At 30.8% G+C, this 20,678-nt stretch overlaps 1 protein-coding gene across 1 annotated transcript in view; it reads right to left on the reverse strand.

Moving 5' to 3' along the window:
• Nucleotides 1-9,783: 9,783 nt before the first annotated feature.
• Nucleotides 9,784-20,678, reverse strand: part of LOC129223172 (1-phosphatidylinositol 4,5-bisphosphate phosphodiesterase classes I and II-like) — a 48,718-nt gene continuing 37,823 nt past the window's right edge. The window contains exons 18-26 of the mRNA XM_054857739.1: nt 20,317-20,444; nt 20,172-20,235; nt 18,891-18,989; nt 17,335-17,411; nt 16,860-16,955; nt 12,500-12,557; nt 12,328-12,414; nt 12,115-12,235; nt 9,784-10,110 (exon numbers count right to left, since the gene is read on the reverse strand). Coding sequence (XP_054713714.1) covers nt 12,128-12,235; nt 12,328-12,414; nt 12,500-12,557; nt 16,860-16,955; nt 17,335-17,411; nt 18,891-18,989; nt 20,172-20,235; nt 20,317-20,444 — 717 coding nt within the window. The 3' untranslated portion in view covers nt 9,784-10,110; nt 12,115-12,127. The remainder of the gene's footprint in view (nt 10,111-12,114; nt 12,236-12,327; nt 12,415-12,499; nt 12,558-16,859; nt 16,956-17,334; nt 17,412-18,890; nt 18,990-20,171; nt 20,236-20,316; nt 20,445-20,678) is intronic.

Below are 20,678 nucleotides of genomic sequence, written 5' to 3' on the forward strand. Positions count from 1 at the left end.
AAGGTGGCGTGAGCCCCAACCTCAGATTTTCGAGATTCTGCTGTATTTTCTTTAATTTTAAAGTTATGAGTTTTCCGTGCATTCATGATTAGTAATTTCCAAAACTATGCCAACAGTTACTATTCGTTCCCTAGAGGAAAGATGAAATATCTTTTCAACATCTGAGTGAATATCATTCACGAAACACACCTAAATGCTTGTCACCAACGATTTTTGTTTCAAACAAATTATGAATTGAACACAGGCAGTAATACAGAAAAATCAATATTTCAATGCAATGCCAACTTGCATGGTAGTGGATGTAAATGTGGAAAAATACTGAAGGTGTTTTTATATAAATTTAGCAAGATATGTTTATAACCAGGGGTGCTTACTTATCATGGCGCAGACTGCGCCATTGAATTTTTTTTTTTGGGGGGGGGGAGGGGCAGGAAGGCTATTGTTTTTGAGGGGTCTTTGTCATATTTGGGGGGGGGGTCCTTGCTCTTAGGCGGGTGGGTATCCCTGTTATAACAATGAGAACTTTTAAGAATTTTAAATGTACAGAAATATTAATTTATTGAGAAATATTTTAATTCCTAAACAATAACATATTTGAGTAAAATAATATGTATTCTAAAAGAACAAAATGAATACTGTGGAAATACTGGAAACAAGTGGAATATAAGTGAACAAAAAAAAATCTTCCATTGAGATTTAGGATATTATGTCGAATTTCTATGTAAAATTCATTTGCAGTAATACGTACAGAGTAAGTCTTTAGATAAAGACATAACTTACAAGTGTAATTTTTTCAAGCTCAAACCAGTCCTAAAAATGCTCTATGAACGCAAAAAGCAGAAAAAGGGATAGTTATGATCTGATAGATTTGTTTAAGAAAAGCTCCTTTTCCTAAAATGAATTTGAATGCTTTAAAACTCAAAGAAAACCCCTTGGCATAGCATTTTCCATGAAAAATTCAAATGGGTCCAGCCATAATAAACACTGCGTTAATGATATCATACAAAATATATATATAATAAAAATAAATTTATCAAACTTATAACAGATTAACTAATAATGATTTGAAACATTGGCTAACAAATAACATCAAAATTCAACAGATTCAACACATATCTGACAAGAACAGGACAATAACTAAAATTTGATATGATACTTAATTACATAATATTCAGCAATTTATTCACATTTACATTTGACACCAAAAAATAACGTGATCACAGGTAATAATTAGCAGAACTCAATCCACAAGTTTTCTGGCTATCTTTCCAAACAAAACAGAAATTTTGTTTACCGTCTCTTTTTCGGAAAGACATTAATTTCCGAGAGAACAATCCAAATTCAAAACAATATCACATTGTATTAATACTTGTACTGGAATTTAATAACATGAATAAATGAACTTTGCAAGCAAAAACAACAACTATTTCAATGTTTCCTTTTCAACAAGAGATATGAATAAATATCAGCCTCTTTTATACCAATTAACAAGCAGCACAAATACCAAAACCGTTGGATATAAATTTATTTATGACACCAAAACTATCATTTATATTCTCTATAACATGCACATAAACAGTACTGTACTTTAGTATAGAAATATTAACAATTTATATTCAATGCAGTATTAAGAGTGTGCCACTGCAAAGAGATTTACATAAAGATCTGGATAAAATAAACTTCTCATTCTAGAGAAGCATTTATAATCTATTTCTTCTTTACAAGATATTTCACCTATAAAATTATTACTACATTTTCACATTATATACATTTTTTTGAGTTTGAAAATAAAATACAATAAAACTGGCAGAGAATGCATCAAGAATTCAAAGCATTTTCAACGTCATTTCATTTTTCAACACATCAAAAAAGATAATGTATGAAAATTAGGAATCATTTAACCATAATAGAAGCAAAAATAACATCAATGCTGAAGCAGTACAACAACTGATGATTCCTATTAGAAATAGTAAGCATGTAATCTGCATCTAGGGCTGGTCAATTAGCATAGTCAGTGTTATAGCACCCTTAAACAACATATGCATACATCTTTATTATATTTCTTTCCCTAAACAAAGGGAAGAAACTTTGATATTTTGGGGGAAACATTTCATATTTTCACTGTAGCCTGTTATTTTAAATAATGTTGGCACTGCATCAATGTGATAATATTTTCTGAATTTGCTACGACAAAGATTGAAATTCTTTGTCAACGAAAAATATTTTTATTGCCGTAACAGGAATGCTCATGCACAGGCCCCACGAGAGGCCATGTCAGCCTAGTTGGAAACAAGGGGCCCGCCCCTTGAGGGGGGCAGCTAAGAAACCGAGTAGTGTGAATTTGTTAAGTTTTATGGGGGGAGGGTCGGCGACCAAACTAACAAAGGGCTCATCTTGGCTCTCGATGGCCCTGCTCATGCGGGGAAGAAGGTTAGGAGACAAACTATTTTAATGAAATTTTAAGGGGGTGATTTTGGATGGGTTTTGATCTCATGCTGCCCCATAATATTTGAGGCAAGCGTACCATCATTCTTGGGTGGGGGGAAGGGAGTGTCCCTGTCTCAGTGAATAAAAAATTTAGAAGAGAAAATTTGGATTGGATTGTGTCTGTCACTGAATTACAGAAATGCCTAGCATTGAAAAATTTACTGTATGCTCATGAAAAACTAGCTGTTTTGATCAGTGGTACAGCCTGGAAAAAAAAAAAAAAAGGTTGGAGTAAAAGGTTACAGATGTGTATAAGAAATGAAATAAAAAAGTTTAGGGACACTTGTGTTAAAATTTTAAAAGATAGCTGATACTAGTGCTAAATTTAAAAAATACGGCCTGTGTTCTCCTTGACTGCACCACTGGTTTTGACTCAACATTGCAAGTGACTAGTAACTTGTAGTTATGCAATTTTTTTCACAGAAAATAAATATTATACAGGGTGTTTCGCTTTAACCTGTAAGGCCTTTATTCTTGCAACCATTAGTCCTAGATGTATACTTCTAATTGCAAAAATGTTTGAAATCAGATGCAGAGTTAAGATATTAAAAGTTTGAAGTAAAAATAAAAATAAGTCAAAAAATACAAAATTTAACTTTTTATACAGGCCCCAAGTCCCGCTAAGTTATATTTAGGGAAATAATCTCCATCGAAAAATAATTCCAACACAAAAAGTCTGAAATTAGTACGACCATTATTGACCAGATATGAAAAATTGTGTTTTGTAACTTACACCACTTTTCACTTGCCGTCAACAACAACTTTTGCAGGAAAATATAGCTGTTAACAAGTGCTTAAAATTATATGTGCGCATAGAGTCTGGTTTTTCAAATTTTTCGACGTTTTGCAGTGTGTGTTTGAGTATCGCGGCATAACATTCTCATTTGTTTTTGAATAGCAATGAAAAAAATAAATACTTTGCTTTTTACTTCAAAACCTGTCATTCTTTTGAAAGGGCGATAAGTTCTAATCTCATCTTCTGTAAGGTCCCTTAAAATTTCAAACTCGAACATCTTTTTTAGTTTTGGTCACACAAATGTCAATTTTTTTTTGTGTGTCACTAATAGTTTTTAATAGAGATTATTTCCCTAAAAATTAGTTAGGGGACCTAGGGCTTGTATAAAAAGTTAAATTTTGTGTTTTTTGACTCATTTTTAGTTTTGCTTCAAACTTTCGATATCTTAACTCTGCATCTGATTTTGAACATTTTTGCAATTGGAAGTATACATCTAGGACTAATGGTTTCAAAAATAAAGGTCTTACAGGTTAAAATGGAACACCCTGTATAATCATTTAGATTAGAGTTAAGCATCTTACCATAAAAGAAAAATTTTGAACTACCCTTTAAGCAGTCCTTCAATTATATTGAATCTCCCAAATAAATTGCTGAACTATTAATGAACTTGACTGCTTTTTTAAAGCAGGTATAACAAATTCCTCATTTTGCAATATTTAACTTGAGAAGTCAGCCATCTAAACTGTGCCCTGCACGATATATATTCACGATATCTTTACATAAAAGCAAAAGAATTTGTTGTCTCAAGACAAAAAAACTAATAATGCAAGCAACACAAGACACAAATTGTGACCTCCCCCCCCCACCCCCCAACCCCTCTTCAATAACAGAACAAATATTGTTTCTTTTTTTCCAAACTTCATTGCAGTACAACCATGGGTATAGCCAGGACTCCTGTCATGGAGGGGCAAGCATAGATATAACAAAATAGTGGTTTTTAGTTGTCGTCACCCCTCCCCTCCAGCGCCAGATCAAGAAAAATTGGCTGGAAGTCCCCCCTCCCCACCAAAAAAAAAAGAAAGAAAAACATTTATGCTATTTATAGTCTGAGTAGCAGCTTTGCCTGGTCTACCTTGAAAATAAAAGTTGTGTCAAGTGACGTGTGTTCAACAATCAGGCTTAAATAGAAGAAAAAAAACATAATGCGAAATTTCCCTTCCAAACAATGACGGCAGATATTAAAATACTTTTCAGGAATCAAAATGAGAAAGATGGATTTAAAAAGTGTGACCATGGAAACACAAAATAAAATAGGTTTAAGAAATTGAAAAGAGAAAGATGGAAAAAAAAAATAATAGATTAAAAAAGCTTAACCTTGGAAAAGCGAAAATAAAATGGCTAACAACTTGAATGAAGATGAGATTCTTCAAACTTGATTTAAAAAAGCTTGTAACTTTTTTCTTTCAAGATATAAGCTTAGTTTTTCGTCCAAAGATCAAGATTGATCTGGAGTAAAAAATGTCACTCTTTCCATTGATGTCAAAAAGAAAACTGTGGGATAATCCTTTCACTTTTTATTGATAGATTGAAAGAAGAAAGTAGTGCCTAAATTTCAGCTAAGCCTAAACAAATTCAAGCTAAAAACGTAAATAACTCCTGCGTAATTAAGTTAGAGCATTGAAACAAATTGTGTAAAACGAGGAAAATTCTGCTCCTTCCAACGATATGTAATATTAATATGTGGAAGTAATTTTTCACACCCATATTCGGGACTTTATGTGAAAATTGGGCCTAAATTGGAATTTAAAAAAAAAAGAACTATTCATCGATTTTTTTTCAAACTGGTCTGCAAACCATTTCAGGACTTAAAGGGAACAAAATGAAAATTTCAGTGAAACTGCCGAGTAGTTCTCAAGTTTTATGAGTTAAAACACATAGACACTTTTTGGAGACTTCATTTTATGCTATGTAGAGATGGAAAGGAAAAAGCAGTTATGTGGCTACCCACCAGAAATTTTTTGAAATTGAAGTCCTAAAACTGCACTTTTGAATTATCTTTGGTGACATTAGGAAGGAGAGTGAGGATAAGAGGCTCTCTTCTAGAGAGGGGAAGTTGCCCCCCACTGGCTATGCCCATGAGTATAACCAAAGACATCTAGACTAGATACATCATGAAGTAAAAGGAAGATGAGTTTGAACCAGTCGCTAAAAAAGGTTTTCTTACTCAGTTGATTTTTTTTTAAAATTTATACAGCCATCTTTTAATAAGAAAATGATCAGATATATACCCTTGGATGAAGCTTCCACTGCTGAGGAGTTCTGGTTTCATCTACTTAATTTATTTTGTGATGTAACCTTGTGTGCTTGATATTTTATTTGTGTTTATATATATATATATATATATATATATATATATGTATATATTTACATTGTTGTATTTTTCATTCATGATCATGTGCTTTGTGACTGCTTTTAGGGAACCTTAGATAGGGAAATACTGAGTATTCCACTACCACAGTACAGTCACTTGACCAGCCCTATACAAGATTCAAAATTAATTTTAAAAGTTTTTTTTTTTTTTTTTTTTGAAGGAAAAAAGTTTACCCAAGACATTAGCAATAGTTCAGTTAAATAAAAATTTCCTATTTACTAAAAATAGTCTTTTCAGTTGAAAAAATATACTTTCATTATTCATCCAAACCATGTTGGCACATACAGTTAATCGGAAAAAAGAATATTATTGGAATTATACATTCATCAAAATATGGCTTGTACATTGTACATAAATGTTCAAAAGTAAAGCTCTAGATTAGCGGGCAACCGTTTCTTTGAAAAAGACTACCAAAAATCAAGTCTTAGTCGCCAAAAGTGCTGATCATGTGTTTGTTTGCAAAAACTTGTATCGCATTCATGCTACAACAACACACTTCCATTCCTGTGACGTTCAGTTAATCAGTTGATTCCACCTTAGCAACACAATTTAGAGCAAACTCCCTTAAGTTTATTTATTTTTTGAGCTACATAGATTTTTTTTTAATTGGCTAAAAAACCAAAAGTCAAAAGTAGCTACCAATTTTTATGACTCTGGAAGCCAGGGGTTACTATTTAGAACTCCTAATCTAGAGCTTTATCAAAAAGAGTAATAATACTGTAATGCTTTTAAAATATTTCAAGAAAGAAAATTTTAAACTTGAAAGTAAAGAGCTGGAAGCTATAAACTTGTAATCATTTTTGATTTAAATATTTGCATTACACAGAAAGATAACATTAAGTTGTTATCAAGTGCATATGTTTAAAAATTATTTATTTTTTATTTATTTTTACGAATTATTATTATTATACCTTTTAAACAAAATTATCTATTTTATTTGATTAAAATATTTATAAAATAGTTTTTCTACCTAAAATACTTGTTGAGTCAAATTCATTGAAGAGGTAACAAAACTATTAATTTCTTTGAATAATAATAACCATTTTTGCAAAATGCTGTAGTATAGTAAAAAATAGAAATCCTATGAACAGAACAGTCAAAAATTGATGTCATGAGATGAGCTTGAATTCTACTGAATTCCTGAAATATTTAGCATCTGTTTAGAATTAAAATGCTTATGTAAAATAATGGAGGATCATTCAATTTAATATTATTTCTACTTTTTAATATTCAAATATTGAGAATATAATTCATACCAATAATACTTTTTCCCTTTGTTGTTCTAGCATTTGATCAAAGTTTCAACACTAGAACTGCGAGCTAACGACCTTTACTATAGTTGATATAAAATTCATAAATCTACAGAAGAAAATGAAAAATGGTCTTGTGGATTTTATTTATCTACATTTATCTTTCCTAAATATAAAATCCAGAATCTTTAAGTGCTTTTACAACTAAGATATATAATATGAAAATGTTTTTAAATGACTAATTTTTGCTTCGTTCACAAAAATTGTTTATTCCTACAAAAAGATATATATGTTATGTATAAGTATATATATATTTTATTTACCATTTGTGTGTGAAAGATATACATATTTTATATTATGAATTTCTTCAAAGTTGTTGAAAGTAGCACTTCTCTCTCTCCAGTTGTACTTTCGTTTAATGCACTATTTTGACATTCAAAATCCAACCATGAAAAATTGCAGAATTAGGACTTTTTCTTTAAACTAAACTAGTACCTTGGGAAGGCAAAAAAAGAAAAAAAACTAAATAGGGCTAAAGGCTACATAATACTTTCAAGGAATTGAGTTTTGCACACTGAAATATAGAAAAGACAAATCTATACTTGATTAGATATAACATTGCCTAAATCAAAGCCTACATATTCAGCTGCATCAAAGAGGTCTAGAAAATAATACAATAGATGTATCTATCATACATATGTATGAGTATCAACTGTTAATGCAGGAACAATCTAAAAGATTCAACTCTTTTTCATATTCTGCTGATTCGGCAAGAGTGATAAGCAAGGTGCAAATATCACAAGTTTATTCATGTACAGATGCTCTGCACATAATTTCTAAGCTGCGCAGCTATAACGGTACAATACCGAGCTTAAATTTGAGGAAGACAATGTATGATCAATATGGACAATCTCTCAATAAGAGACAATTTCAAGTAAAGAATATAAATTTCTAATAAACAACAAAGCTGTGGTCGTCTGGATTTACTTTCTAAATTTTTTACAGCATAAATTTTCCTTTTAGGCCATTCCACCGTCACGTGTGGGGCAAAAAAACACTAAAATTCCATTAACATTTTGACACATCTCTTAATATTTTAATCAAAGAGGAGTGAGAAAAATTTTTAATCCTATACATTTGATACAAATATACTCCTGACACAGTTATATTTTTATTAAATGATTTTGTTACTTAAAATTTAATTTATCTGCATGCGGCACGTGCGGGAACCTCTTGCACTTTGCTTGTGAATTATTTAATATTTTTGCTCTATAAATATATTAATGTTAAAATAAATTGCAGATTTTGAGAGCAAAGGTTCCAATGCAAACATATCACATTTGTTGAGAAACAATAGTTTAAACCATTGAAAAAAATTATGTATTGTGTCATTCCACGAAAAAGTAGTTACTTTGTCCTGATGGTTCATATATTTCATTGAAAAGTAATTATACAAAAAAGTAATGATGAAATCTTTTGCTCAAAGAATCACACATTTGTTTATAATTTGTTGAGAAATAAAATGTTCATCATTAACTTTTAAAATTATTACATTTAGTAAAATATATGTGGGACAAAATTACAGTTTTCTATGCAATGGTCCTTTTGTGTTATTTTTATATATTTTTATTCATTCTTATTTTGGAAATATGGGCTCATACTTTATACAGAAGCTGCATTCTTTATTAAACTAAAAAATCAAACTTCTTATTGAAGGTTTTAAAATCATCAAAAATAGAAAACATAAATGAGGTTTTTACTTTAAGTTTTAACTTTAAGTTTTAAAAGTAACAAATATGCAGCAATATACACTAAGTAGTTTAGAAAATTATGTATGTGTGCTAGAGTGGACAGTTAAAATCAAATCATTTATTACAGTTTAATAATCTAAAATTTCTAACATTGACATTTTTCCGTAATTAATAAAAAATATTTTGGTAAGACTACATACTTATATATTCAATAAATAATTAAACATTAAATAATGCATCCAAGAAAACATTCAACAATATTTAACTATTATGATCTTTTAATTAATTAATTTGTAAACTTAAATTTTCAACAGGCGTATATGCAAAGAGACAGGCCCTTAAATTTGCTGGTAGTGAGAGGTAGCTCATTTTAAGAAGAAAAATCCTAAATATTGATTATAATCAAGTGCAGGATTTTACAATAACAAAAGTGTTGATGTAATAGTATGAATACATGATTGACTTTAAGGACATGTTACACATGTACAAGCGAAATTAATCCAGATAACCACAGCTCAATTTTCACCAAATATTGCAATAGCAACATAACTGTCAAATAGAAATTTGCTTTATAAAATATTTTTACTCACATAATATTAAAAGTTTGTTAAAGTGCTGTTTCTGAAGCACATAACTTGGTCTATATTCTTTATGCATAGTAAAAAAAATTCCTGAAATTAGAATAATACTTTTATGCTATATTAACATAACACACACAAGAAACAGTCAAAAAACAAGACTTATTATAAAATTCATTACTCAGCCTTTTTTAACTTCCTCAGTCTCAAGGCTCTTTGGATCAGAAATTCAGCTATTTATTTTCTTAACAGGCCATCAGATTAATGTTTAAACTTTTTTTTTTTTTTTGCTTAGTTTTAAATATTATTATAATCATACTTTATATGACTATTATAATGAATTTTATTCAATAATCTTGTTAAAAAATAAAAGTGCCAAAAGTTATGATAATTTCATCTTATTGTTACAGACACTAAAGATCTACTTTAATGTCACTTACTGGCAACTCTGAGACTGAGGGAGTTACATGAAATTACCATAGCAATCAGTAATTACAAAAAAGAGCATACACCACAGGAAAACATTCTATTAAATTGCATAAATTACAACAGTTACTCTTTCGTTTTAGTTACAAGTAACTGACCACCCTTGAATCAGCAGTTTATAAAAGAGGCATTAGAAAAAATGGAACTTCGTTAAAAACCACAACCTTTAATAGAACACCAATACTGTGTGCTGTGCCAAGAACATGAGTACAGTACTATATTACATTGCGGTGGTTGTGCTGGTCACCTGGTTCTGTGCTATATAAATCTGTTGGCCAAATCACACATTTCCAGTGGACCTCTGGCATTGGCGGATGGATTGCGTCATACAAAATGTGGCAATACCACAAGGCAGGGAGCTTTCTTCAATTAATTCTGGCTTCTCCACTGCCTAAAAAAAAAATGAAATGCTTAACATTGATAGTGTGAAATCAAAATTAAATATTTAATGACTTTTTTAAAAAATGTTCCCACTTTAGAAGTTTTAGTCTTTTGTCGACCCATAACATCTTGATATAGAACACTCGTCAGAGTGGCCACAGGAAAAGCGAAATAACTTTCCCTGACTTCTTCCTGTCAAACTAAAATTTTTCCGGATGTATCTTATGGCCTGGTTTTTCATCTTCTTCCAGCTATATGTCTATGTTACCTTTAAGCAATAAAAAAAAGTTAAAGCTTCAACTTTGAAAAAATTTCCCTTCCCCATAAGTTATTTTAACATGGCCTAAAATAGTGTTTTTTTAATACCCAACTGAAATATTTTTGGGAAAGAAATCATGAACTCCTCCCCTAGGTTCACCAAAGATGCCCTAAATTTGCAATACTATGACTCCTGTTTTGAAATTTTGCGCATAAAGAGCCCCTCACTCTCCCACATTTTTATCACTGAAGAGGGCCAAATATTATTAAAACTTTGGTTTTGAAAATAGTTCAAGGAGAGTCCCAGAATTCCCCTCTCCCTTAAGTCCCAAAGTGAGCTTAAAATAGCATGTTAAATCAGTCAGTTTGAAAAAAGTTTCGAGGGGAAACATCTTAATCCCTTCCCCTAAGTTAGCTGAAGATGACTACAATTGCGTTTTTAAGACTCCAGCTTTAAAATATTTTCCAGGAAGAACTCTCTCAGCCCCCCCCCCTCCCCTTCTTTACATTATCAAAGACAGCTTAAATGTTTTTAAACTTCAGTTTCAAAAGAAAATAAAAACTATTGCATTAGTACATAAGTACATAGCACCTTCTGAGATGGAGAAATAGTAGCTTAGTTGGTAAGAGCATTCTGCTAATAATACAAAGGTCATGTAATTAATCCTCTTATCGGTCAAAAAATGTAATTTTTGAATGTAATTTTCCCCAGTTCCCCAGTAGTTAATCCTAATTCGAATTTCTGTGAATAAATAATCTTAACTCATTGGGGACAGGATTTTAAACTACAATGGTGTTATTGCATTAAAATTTTTAAAAAAAAACTTTATTTTAACACAGTATATCACAGTATCATAAAAATTATTTCTCAAAGGGTTTTTCGTGGGTACTCACTCCATAACTTCCTTAGTACTTAAAGCTTTAAAAGCAAGACATCATTTTAATCATTTTCCCACTGCTATGAGTGAAAAATTAACAACACATTTTTGCTGTTATTTAAAAAATTACTGAAAAAACGGGTTTTTGAATTCTTCCTGTCAAGTGCAAATGATTTGCACGGGCCAGCTAGTAAGGATTTAATTAGTAAGGGAAAATATAATACACTTCAAGATTTGCAGCATGTATTTCCAAGTTTGAAAAATATTACTTATTATGGAACTTTAACAGCAATTTAGAATTATCAAAACCAAAGGGTTTCCAACCAACAGTCTGTGGGTCACATGCGGCCCACAAACAGATTTTGTCCGGCCCGCATGGAGCTTGCCAACAGAAAAAATAAGTCTTTTAAGTGGGTACTGTATTTCCTTTTAAGCGTTTTTAAAGACCCAGAGCTTCATCTCTTATTTCAACGTCAAAAATGGCCTATAATCGGGTTTTTAAGACTTCAATTTCCATAAATTTCCTTTTAGCCTCCTGTATCTTTCTTCGATCTTAAATAACCTGAGACAGTCTAAATGTGAATTTTTAAAAGTACAATTTCAAAATCTTTGAAACTGTACCCCGGATCCCCCTATCAGATGAGCAAAACAATTTTTATAATGCTACCCCCCCTCCTCTGACTAAAACTGGTTTCTAGTTGCATCACTGGGTTGGCCTGCCTCACCACTGAAAATGTACAATGTGGCCCTTGAGTAAAAAAAGGTTGGAGTAAAAAATGTTCCACAAAAGTGGAAGTCAAGACAAACCAGATATTGAGAGTCAATTGCAAATTTCATATAGCTAAATTTTTTGTATTAATTATGCTTTTAACATTTACCTTTCAAGAATTTTCATAAAGGCGTTCTTTCAACTGTTTCTGATGCTGAATCCATCATTTCACCGGACTCTAATAATTTGGATATTCGTGCCTGAAATTCTTTCTGTAGTTTTTCATAAGACTGTGAGTAGAGAAAAAAATCAACATACATAACTTAAAGCTATTATACTTAACTTTCAGTGATAATTTAAATATCTTTTTTATAATACTTACAGAACTTTTTTCTTCTTCAAACAGCTTTCTAACCTCACTATGTTGTCTTTCAAGTTCACTTTTTCTTTTGTCCAATAGGCTACTAAACTGTAAACAAATATATAAATAAATAAATTGCTTGATTTTTCTCCCAACTCTTGACACAATTTTATTTCTAACATTAAATACTTACTCGTTGCCTTTCAGCTACAGCTTGATCTATTAATTTCTGATGTGACTCCCTTTTCATTCTATATAACAAAATTTGAATTGACAATTAAAAATAAGCATTTCTAAATGAAGTTTTGAGAATAAATAAAGAATTAAAGAAATAAATAAAGACATCCGACAAAAGTTGTTGTCAGATGTCTTTTAATTCATAAGCTCATTACTTTTCGCAATGAAAAAAAGTTCCTTGTAATGCCGAAACACATGTCTCCAGTAGGGCTGGGCGATATACTGATATATCGTCATATATTGATATACATAACTATTACCACGGTAACGATATTTATATTTCTATCTGTCTGATATATCGGTTGAAACAGAAATACGGGACATAATTACGGAGAAATTGAAATACTGACTCAAAAATACATAACTTTTTATGGTTCTGTATGATGGATGAGGGCTTGTAATTTCACGGAATTAACTGTATTCTTCAATCAGTTATTTTATTTTTAATTATAGTACAAGGGAAAATTACCTACAGGGCCGCCGAAGGTCAAGGTGGACCCATTGTCAGATTGGTCTCTGCATCCCATCCCCCTAAAAAGTTTTCAAGAGCGGGGCCCTTCTAAGGTTCCCCCACCTAGTTTCTGACAAGGCTGATATGGCCTCTCGTGGGGCCTGAAAAGTGATGGCGTGTTGGTTAAAAAAGCATCTTAATGCAGCAATTAAAAATTAACCAATGGAGGTATCAACACAGTTCATAATTCTAATTAAACGTAAATCATTGATATTACGCTGAATAAAAGGTTTGTGAAATATAATGAACAGAAATGTTTGTATTAAAAAAGAAATAATAAACGAAAAAACCCAATGATATTAAATAAAATATGCCGCCAGCTCAATCATTTCCATCCGAGCTGTCGTATCAAAAAGAGCGCAACTCATAACTGAATGAAAATAGTAGCTTTATCTTTGATATTATTCCGATCATAATACGGTAATCCAATTTTAAAGCATTATTGCCGGCCACCCGGAAACTAAAACATTTGAACTTTTCGCCAGACATTACTGTTAATGCGCGGACATAGTGTTTTTTTGTGAAAGTTGTACGCATTAACATTAATGTGCAGACATAGTGTTTTTTGTGAAAGTTGTACGCATTAACATTAATGCGATGATATAGTGTTGTTTGTGAAAGTTGTACGCATTAACGAAGATAGAATTCAGTTCTACCATGTACGGGCATATGTTCTTTGTGAAAGTTCTGCGCATTTTCGGAAGAATAACAAGTACCAAGTATGATTGAAAAAGCTGAGCTTGTCGATTGATGACATTTATTGGATAGTTTACCAAGATGGTTTACCTAAGACTGTCGGATGAGGATAAAAAGTAAGTACAATTTTTAAGCATTTTTTTTTTATTTAATAATGTAACATAAATGAATAATATACATAATTCGTGGATTTTAAAAATTATGAAAAATTTCATTGAAATAAAAAAATGTCTTATAATTCATTTAAAAACGCCAAAAAAAAGAAGTTTACTGCATTAATTTTGATAATATTCATTTTTTTCAAAAAAATAAATAAATAAATTTTTTAATTTTAATTTTTTTCCCCAAAAATATTTAAGTTACATATCAAATTGCAGTGCATTTATAGCTGTATTCTTTAAAGATTTATTATAAATATTTTACTTAATCTTACTCAACTAAAAAGTAAAAAGTCTCAAAGCAAAAGCTATTAAATGACTAAAAACAAACTATTTAAGACATCAATACGAAATGTAGTTCAAAATACATTCAAATTATTGAGACTGCTCAAACTGAAAGATTTAAACAAAATATTGAATTGAATATTTAAAACACTTCTGTCATGCATTGAGCTATACCATTGAGCATGCCCTACCCCCCCCCCCCACTCCAGGAAAGTTTTGAATTAGAGAAATAACATTATATTTGGATTTTTTTTTTTGTTGTTGTTTTTTTGATCCTTTGCACCCCCCCCCCCTCCCCCCCCCCCAAGAATGTATCGATATATCGAAAATATTGATATTTGGTGAGCGATATATCGCAGTATTAAAGTTCTGATATCGCCCAGTCTCCAGTCCTAGTCTCCAGTAATCTGCAATTTGTGCTTTTTGATGTTGTTATTTCTTACTTTACTTACGAAGACGATATTTTAAGATGCAGTACAACCTTGTTTAATCAGACTAAGTGGACCAAAGATAATACGTAGAATCGAAAATTGATATAACCTGGATAATACGGATAACAAGCAAAATAAGGGCCTAAGTAATAGCTTATACTGCTACCCCCCCCCCCGACTAAAACTGGTTTCTAGTCACATAAAAACTCGACAAAAACTGGTCACATAAAAAATATATTCAACTTTTACATCATTTCTTAGCAAAGAACTGGTTTATTGTCTTCTGTTTCAAATATCAGTGGTATTTGAAGCACGGGCACACAAACGCTTTGTTATACATAGCTCAGCTGGAGTGGTGTCAGGCTGGCACTCCAAGTATGCCATAATGTTCATTAGATTTCTATAATGTACTGTACACTGTATGTAAGGCTCCACATTTAATTAAAGTGAAAAGCGAATGTTTGTTACTTATAGTTACAATCGTGCCATCACAACTTAAAATTATTACTTATGTGATTATATATACATACTAGCATTTCCGTACCCGGCATTGCTTGAGTAATGGAATTAGCAGGGGTTGACAGTGTAGGTGCACCTAGTTTCGAAAATCCCCTATAACAATTACTTATTACCTATAATTTTTTCTAATCTGGGAGGATCCCGGGGCCCCTGGACTCTTTATATATATACCCTTGTCCTTAACCGATCTTTAACTGTTATTAACAATCCTTTTTAAGTATTGATTATCTTTGCAAACACAGTCCATCCACATTTTACTGTTATACCTATGTTTAAGCACGAACTTCTTTGTATACAATATTTTTAGTTTTTTTTCTGGTGCTAAAATTATTAAGCTGCTTGATGAACTGACTTTGGAGCCAGCTACATAAAATTGGTCGTGTGAAAAAAAGTCTTCTCTTAAATCGATCCCTGCTACTTTTAATGTCTGTCCTTGTGATTTATTAACGGTTATTGCAAAGCAAAATTTTACAGGAAACTGCAGTCTTCTAAATTCAAAAGGATAGTCCGCATGTGATGATGTTCTTAAAAACTTTGTTTCTAGTTTTGAAAAAATAAAAGCAAAAGACAGAAACATTATTATTTGACTTGAGAAAAGCCTCGAAGAATCACATGAGAAACAAAAACAATACCTATCAAATTTAAAATTCGCTATCGACCAAAAGTTGAGATGAAGTACTGAATAATGATTTGAATGGATGAAAGCCTCCGAAAATAAGGGATTTAAATTTCAATGACAGGTTTTAATTTCACAGAAATTAAGGGGTTTTAATTAACTTCTCCTGAACTAATTGATATTTTGAAAAATCCTTTCTTAGTGGATACTTTCGCAATCATGTGGACATGCCTGCCAAATTTCAAGTCTGAGGCTTCAGCCGTATTGGCTGTGCATTGATATATATATGTTATCTCAGGACATTGATTTTTATATATTAAGACCTAATTCTAAGAATTTTATTCGGATAAACAAGGGTTGGATAAAGAAGGTTATATTGCATTTATAAAAGGAGTCTCACACATTGTTTCTTAAAACAGCAAATATATGAGTGTGTATGCATACATCAGAATTAAAATAGAATACACTAGTTCATTCTATTGTTATAGATACACCAACAAATTAGCACTGTGAAAAAATTGCAACTGTAGAAATGCATGATTGTTTACAAATTGCATAAATGAAAGGTTTAAAATATTAACATATAACCCAGTGTGTCTGGTAAAAACGGTGCAGTATTAAAGATCATGTATCTTTGGTTAAAAAGAAAGGTTTTTATTAATGAGTTGATTCTAGTATTCAAACTGTAGTTCCAAAAATTGGGGTTGTTTCAGCAGAGTACTATAATGACTGCCAAAAAAGATATGACAAGATCTTTGCTTGAAATCACAAGAACTAATTAACAGAGGACATATAGGATAGAGGATGTGAACAAGGAATTAAAACTAGGGTATGGTTCAAGATGTCCTACTTGTATGTACTATGTAAAGCCTTCTGAAATGATTGTAATGGCATTAGGTGAGACATACAGCTTGAAAAAATGTTGATTAGTTTGATTCCATTGTGTTATTGATTATGCTTGCAGTCAAGAAAAAAGTTTAAAAAAACTACAGATGATAACTACTGAAATATGGTGGATGATTTTTCATCCAGCAAATAATGATAGAAACAAACTTTAAAATCAGAAATAATTAAATTTTGTAAATTTTTTGGAAAACTACCTGGCAAGTTCATTTTTGTCCTTATGCTTTTTGCTTAGTTCCTTCATTTCTTCCTTATTTTGAAGCTCTAACCTTTTCATCAATTCAGTTACCTCTCTGCAAAAATATTTATGCATTTAGTATTATACAAATAGCATGAAATTCAGAAAAACTTGTAAAAGTACTGAGCTTATAGCTCTTTTTAAAAAAGGTATTTCATTTTTCTTTTAGCAAACTGTATTATTAGTTGAATAAACGAATAAATTACTCATTACTTATTGTTATAATTTTTATTCATTGCACATAAGTATTTTGTGACGCAGAATTTTAAGCAACGTTGTACGTCCATTCAGTAATGTATGTAATGCAGGTGTGATAGTGGACTCAAGTAACATTTTTTGAAGTTTGAAATTTTTAGAAACTATGAGGAAGCAAAAAAAAAGCAAAAGTATGTAACTAGGAAAAAAGAATTACATAATAAAAAAGTTTTGTTTACCTATCATGCAAACTTTTCAAATAGTCCATTTGAGCAGCTTGAGATAGCAACATAGACTTCTCTATGGCAGTAAACAACTATATGATATAAAATATAAAAAAGATGTAACAAAATGTAAAATGTAAAAATAATTACCGAATAGCAATTACAGTAACAATACATGATAAAATGGTATGAGTGTTTTGTAAACACTGTAAAATATTATCATTCAAAAAAAATTATGTTCAAAGACTTAAAATTAATAAATCTACCCAAATGATATGGAATTAGATCACCATCAAATATGATTTGTGGTATGACTTAAAGACTGAAATGTCAAAGCCTGACATGATTATTCTACAATGCAGTAACACTGCATACACAAAATCAGATTTTTTTATTTCAAGGAGTATTCAAAAGGATAAAAAAAAAAACTTTTTCAAGGACTGGATTAAAGGACTACTTGAAGGGGAGAAATTTTTTACAATAACAAAATTAAAAGTGCTGATTCAGTTCCAGTTTGCATAAAGCACTAGACAAAAGCTGTTATACCACACTATAAAAGCTTCAAAATCAATCTTTAAGAGTGGACAGTAAGTAAGAATCAGACTGACTACCACTAACCTAACACAACAATGAAGGTGTAATATTTATAAAACAAAAACAAATGTAGTGCAATCAGTAATTACAAAAATTGCATGTGTTAAAATAGCTTCCAACTTTTAAAACACTTCAAAATTTTACAAGATGCAAAAAGATTGCAATCACAAACATGGCATGTAATTTTCAGCGGCCTAGGAGCTTGAAGTTGGCATGTCTATAAAACAGGATTTTTATTAAATGAGCGTTTGATTGAAAATTCAATGAAGTGGAAGTCTTTTTTTTTTCTTTTTTTTTGGGGGGGGGGGAAGGAATTCATTTGCTCAATTCGCCATTTTTTCCAATGACCTAAACTTGACGCTGGTTTTTCACAGAAAAAAATGTTTCCAGAAATAATCTATTGTTTCTGAAAAAAATTGAATTTTTCCAATTTTATTAAAATTAGAGAATCTGAGAGAAATGGGGTTGGGGGGATATGTACATTCTTTGAAATAAATAACAAAATTAATGGACTGAAGGAACATTTTTAGTCTTTTATCCAGGTCTTCAAGCACTTGAAGATGAAACATTTTATTTTAAGCAGTTTACAAGGTTTTTCAAAAGCGTACAAACTGTGAAATGAGAGAGCTTTGCTTTACTGAACAACATTTGAAGCTGAATTATCTTTATAAAAGAAGAGGAAGTGACTATCTTTTTTGAGAAAAACATTAGTATACAGAGGTTCAAAACTGCAGAAATACTTTATGCAACTTACATTTATTTGCGCACAAACTCATTGTAAACCTCAAAATATTACCATTACAGATGGATTTATTCTTGTAACCAATATAGCTGAAGAGATTTTAATATATTACCATTGTCTTGAAAGAAATAAAAACGTAATGCATTAATTCACCAATGGTCAGAATACTCATTTCAAAAACTTTCAAGTGACATAACAGGGCATAAAAGATTAATAGTGAATAGTATATACTTACTGGCTCTTGATAACGATCGTACAACTCCAGTTCAGCTTTATACAAATCTTTTGTGAGACCAATTAGTGTTTGAGTGTGTATCCTCTGTAACTCATCTAACTAATAAAAATAAGTATTGAAAATGCATCACTCAAAGTCACTTTTATGTACCATGTAAAAGCAAAAATGGTATAACTTTTGTTTTGTGCATTTTTATGCAGGTTGTAAACTTTTCCCTCAGCATAAGTATGCATTTAGACTAAACAATCAAAATATGCATTAATATCAACTCTATTAGTGAAAATTCAAAGAAATTAAGAGTACACTAGCATGGTATATAAATATAAACTACAGTAAAAGAAGATAATCTTCCTTAAGTTTATAAAATAGTTTATTCAACATATTAAGTGCACAGATTTAAAAAAATAGTATAACACAGAAAAAAAAATTATGGTTCAATATTCTCTTAAATTTTATAAAACTAATACAAAAATTTCAAACAAAATGGGAAAAGAATACCTGCAGTTTTAACTTTTTAAATTTTTGTTTCACAGAAAAAATGAACATTGATCTAAATCAGGGATCATCAAAGTGGCCTAAAGGGCCGATATTATGTAATTAGGAGGTTCATTAGGGGTTGATGAATACCAATACTATTAAATCACTAATTTTCAACAGCAGCACAAGTGTGTGTTTTTTTTTTTTTTTTTTTTTTTTTTTTTTTTTTATGGAGTGCTTTATGGATTAAACTTTGAGTGAAAACAAAAAATACAAAAGGTAACCAAGAGTTAGTAATGCATTCTATTCTTAATTACATTCATTTGCTTGTATTTTGTTGAACCCAGTCCAGTCTTATGAATTGAATTTTAACAACAAGGAGAAACAAATCAAATGTAGACTGCTGGATCTTCCTTTTTTCCCGAGTCAAGGCAAGTCTTGGAATTACCGCCCTTACCTATTTTCCTTCAAGTTTTTACAATGGATTTTTAAGAAAAACCACAGAAATAGGTTGAACTTGCTGTCCAAGGCAAGTGCTACCTACTCAGAACTGAATGTAGAGAACTAACAAATTTTGAAACTTATTTGAAAGTATCGCAAAGCATGCACCTGCTTCTTAATGATTTGCATAAAATTTGTGTTTTTTCAAAACAAAACAAATCACGCAAGTATCAAAAACATTTTTATATTTTGAATTTTTTAGAAGAGGACAATTTGAGAATCAGCAAATTTTTATGGATGAACAATCAGAAAAGTTAGGCAATCCCTGATCTAAATGAAACAAATTTTAACAATTTAACATACCTTAGCTTGATGATCAGTACTAACAGCCATCAATCCAGCATCACTTTTCTTCTTTAATGACTGTCTGCCAAAACAATAATTCAAACGTAAACACAAAAATTACTTTGCGAAACAAAATTTTCAAAAAGTATTTAAAACAACATACACATCTAAAGCAGAACTTTTCTTTGCCAGTTTTGAATGTGTTTTTCCTAAGTGGATCTTTTGGTGTTCTTGTGCTTTGGCAAGTTTATCTTCTTTTTGAATCAGCAAGTCTTTTTCCTTTTCTTTCAACTAAAAACACAAAAAAATACAAGTTGTGTTCAAGCAACCCATTTTGCAACAAAATACATATATGAATGTGCAAAAACTCAACATGTGCAGTGTTGCCTTTGAATTCCGCAACTAAAAATAGTTAGATATAGAAACCTGTAATACGAAAAATATTCTCTAAAGTAGTTTCCAGATGTAGAAAATTGTCTCTCTTTATTTTTAAAATGGCATTTATGCCATATTAATGCAATGATA

The sequence above is a fragment of the Uloborus diversus genome, chromosome 5 (assembly GCF_026930045.1).
Source record: "Uloborus diversus isolate 005 chromosome 5, Udiv.v.3.1, whole genome shotgun sequence".
NCBI classification, from domain to species: domain Eukaryota; kingdom Metazoa; phylum Arthropoda; class Arachnida; order Araneae; family Uloboridae; genus Uloborus; species Uloborus diversus.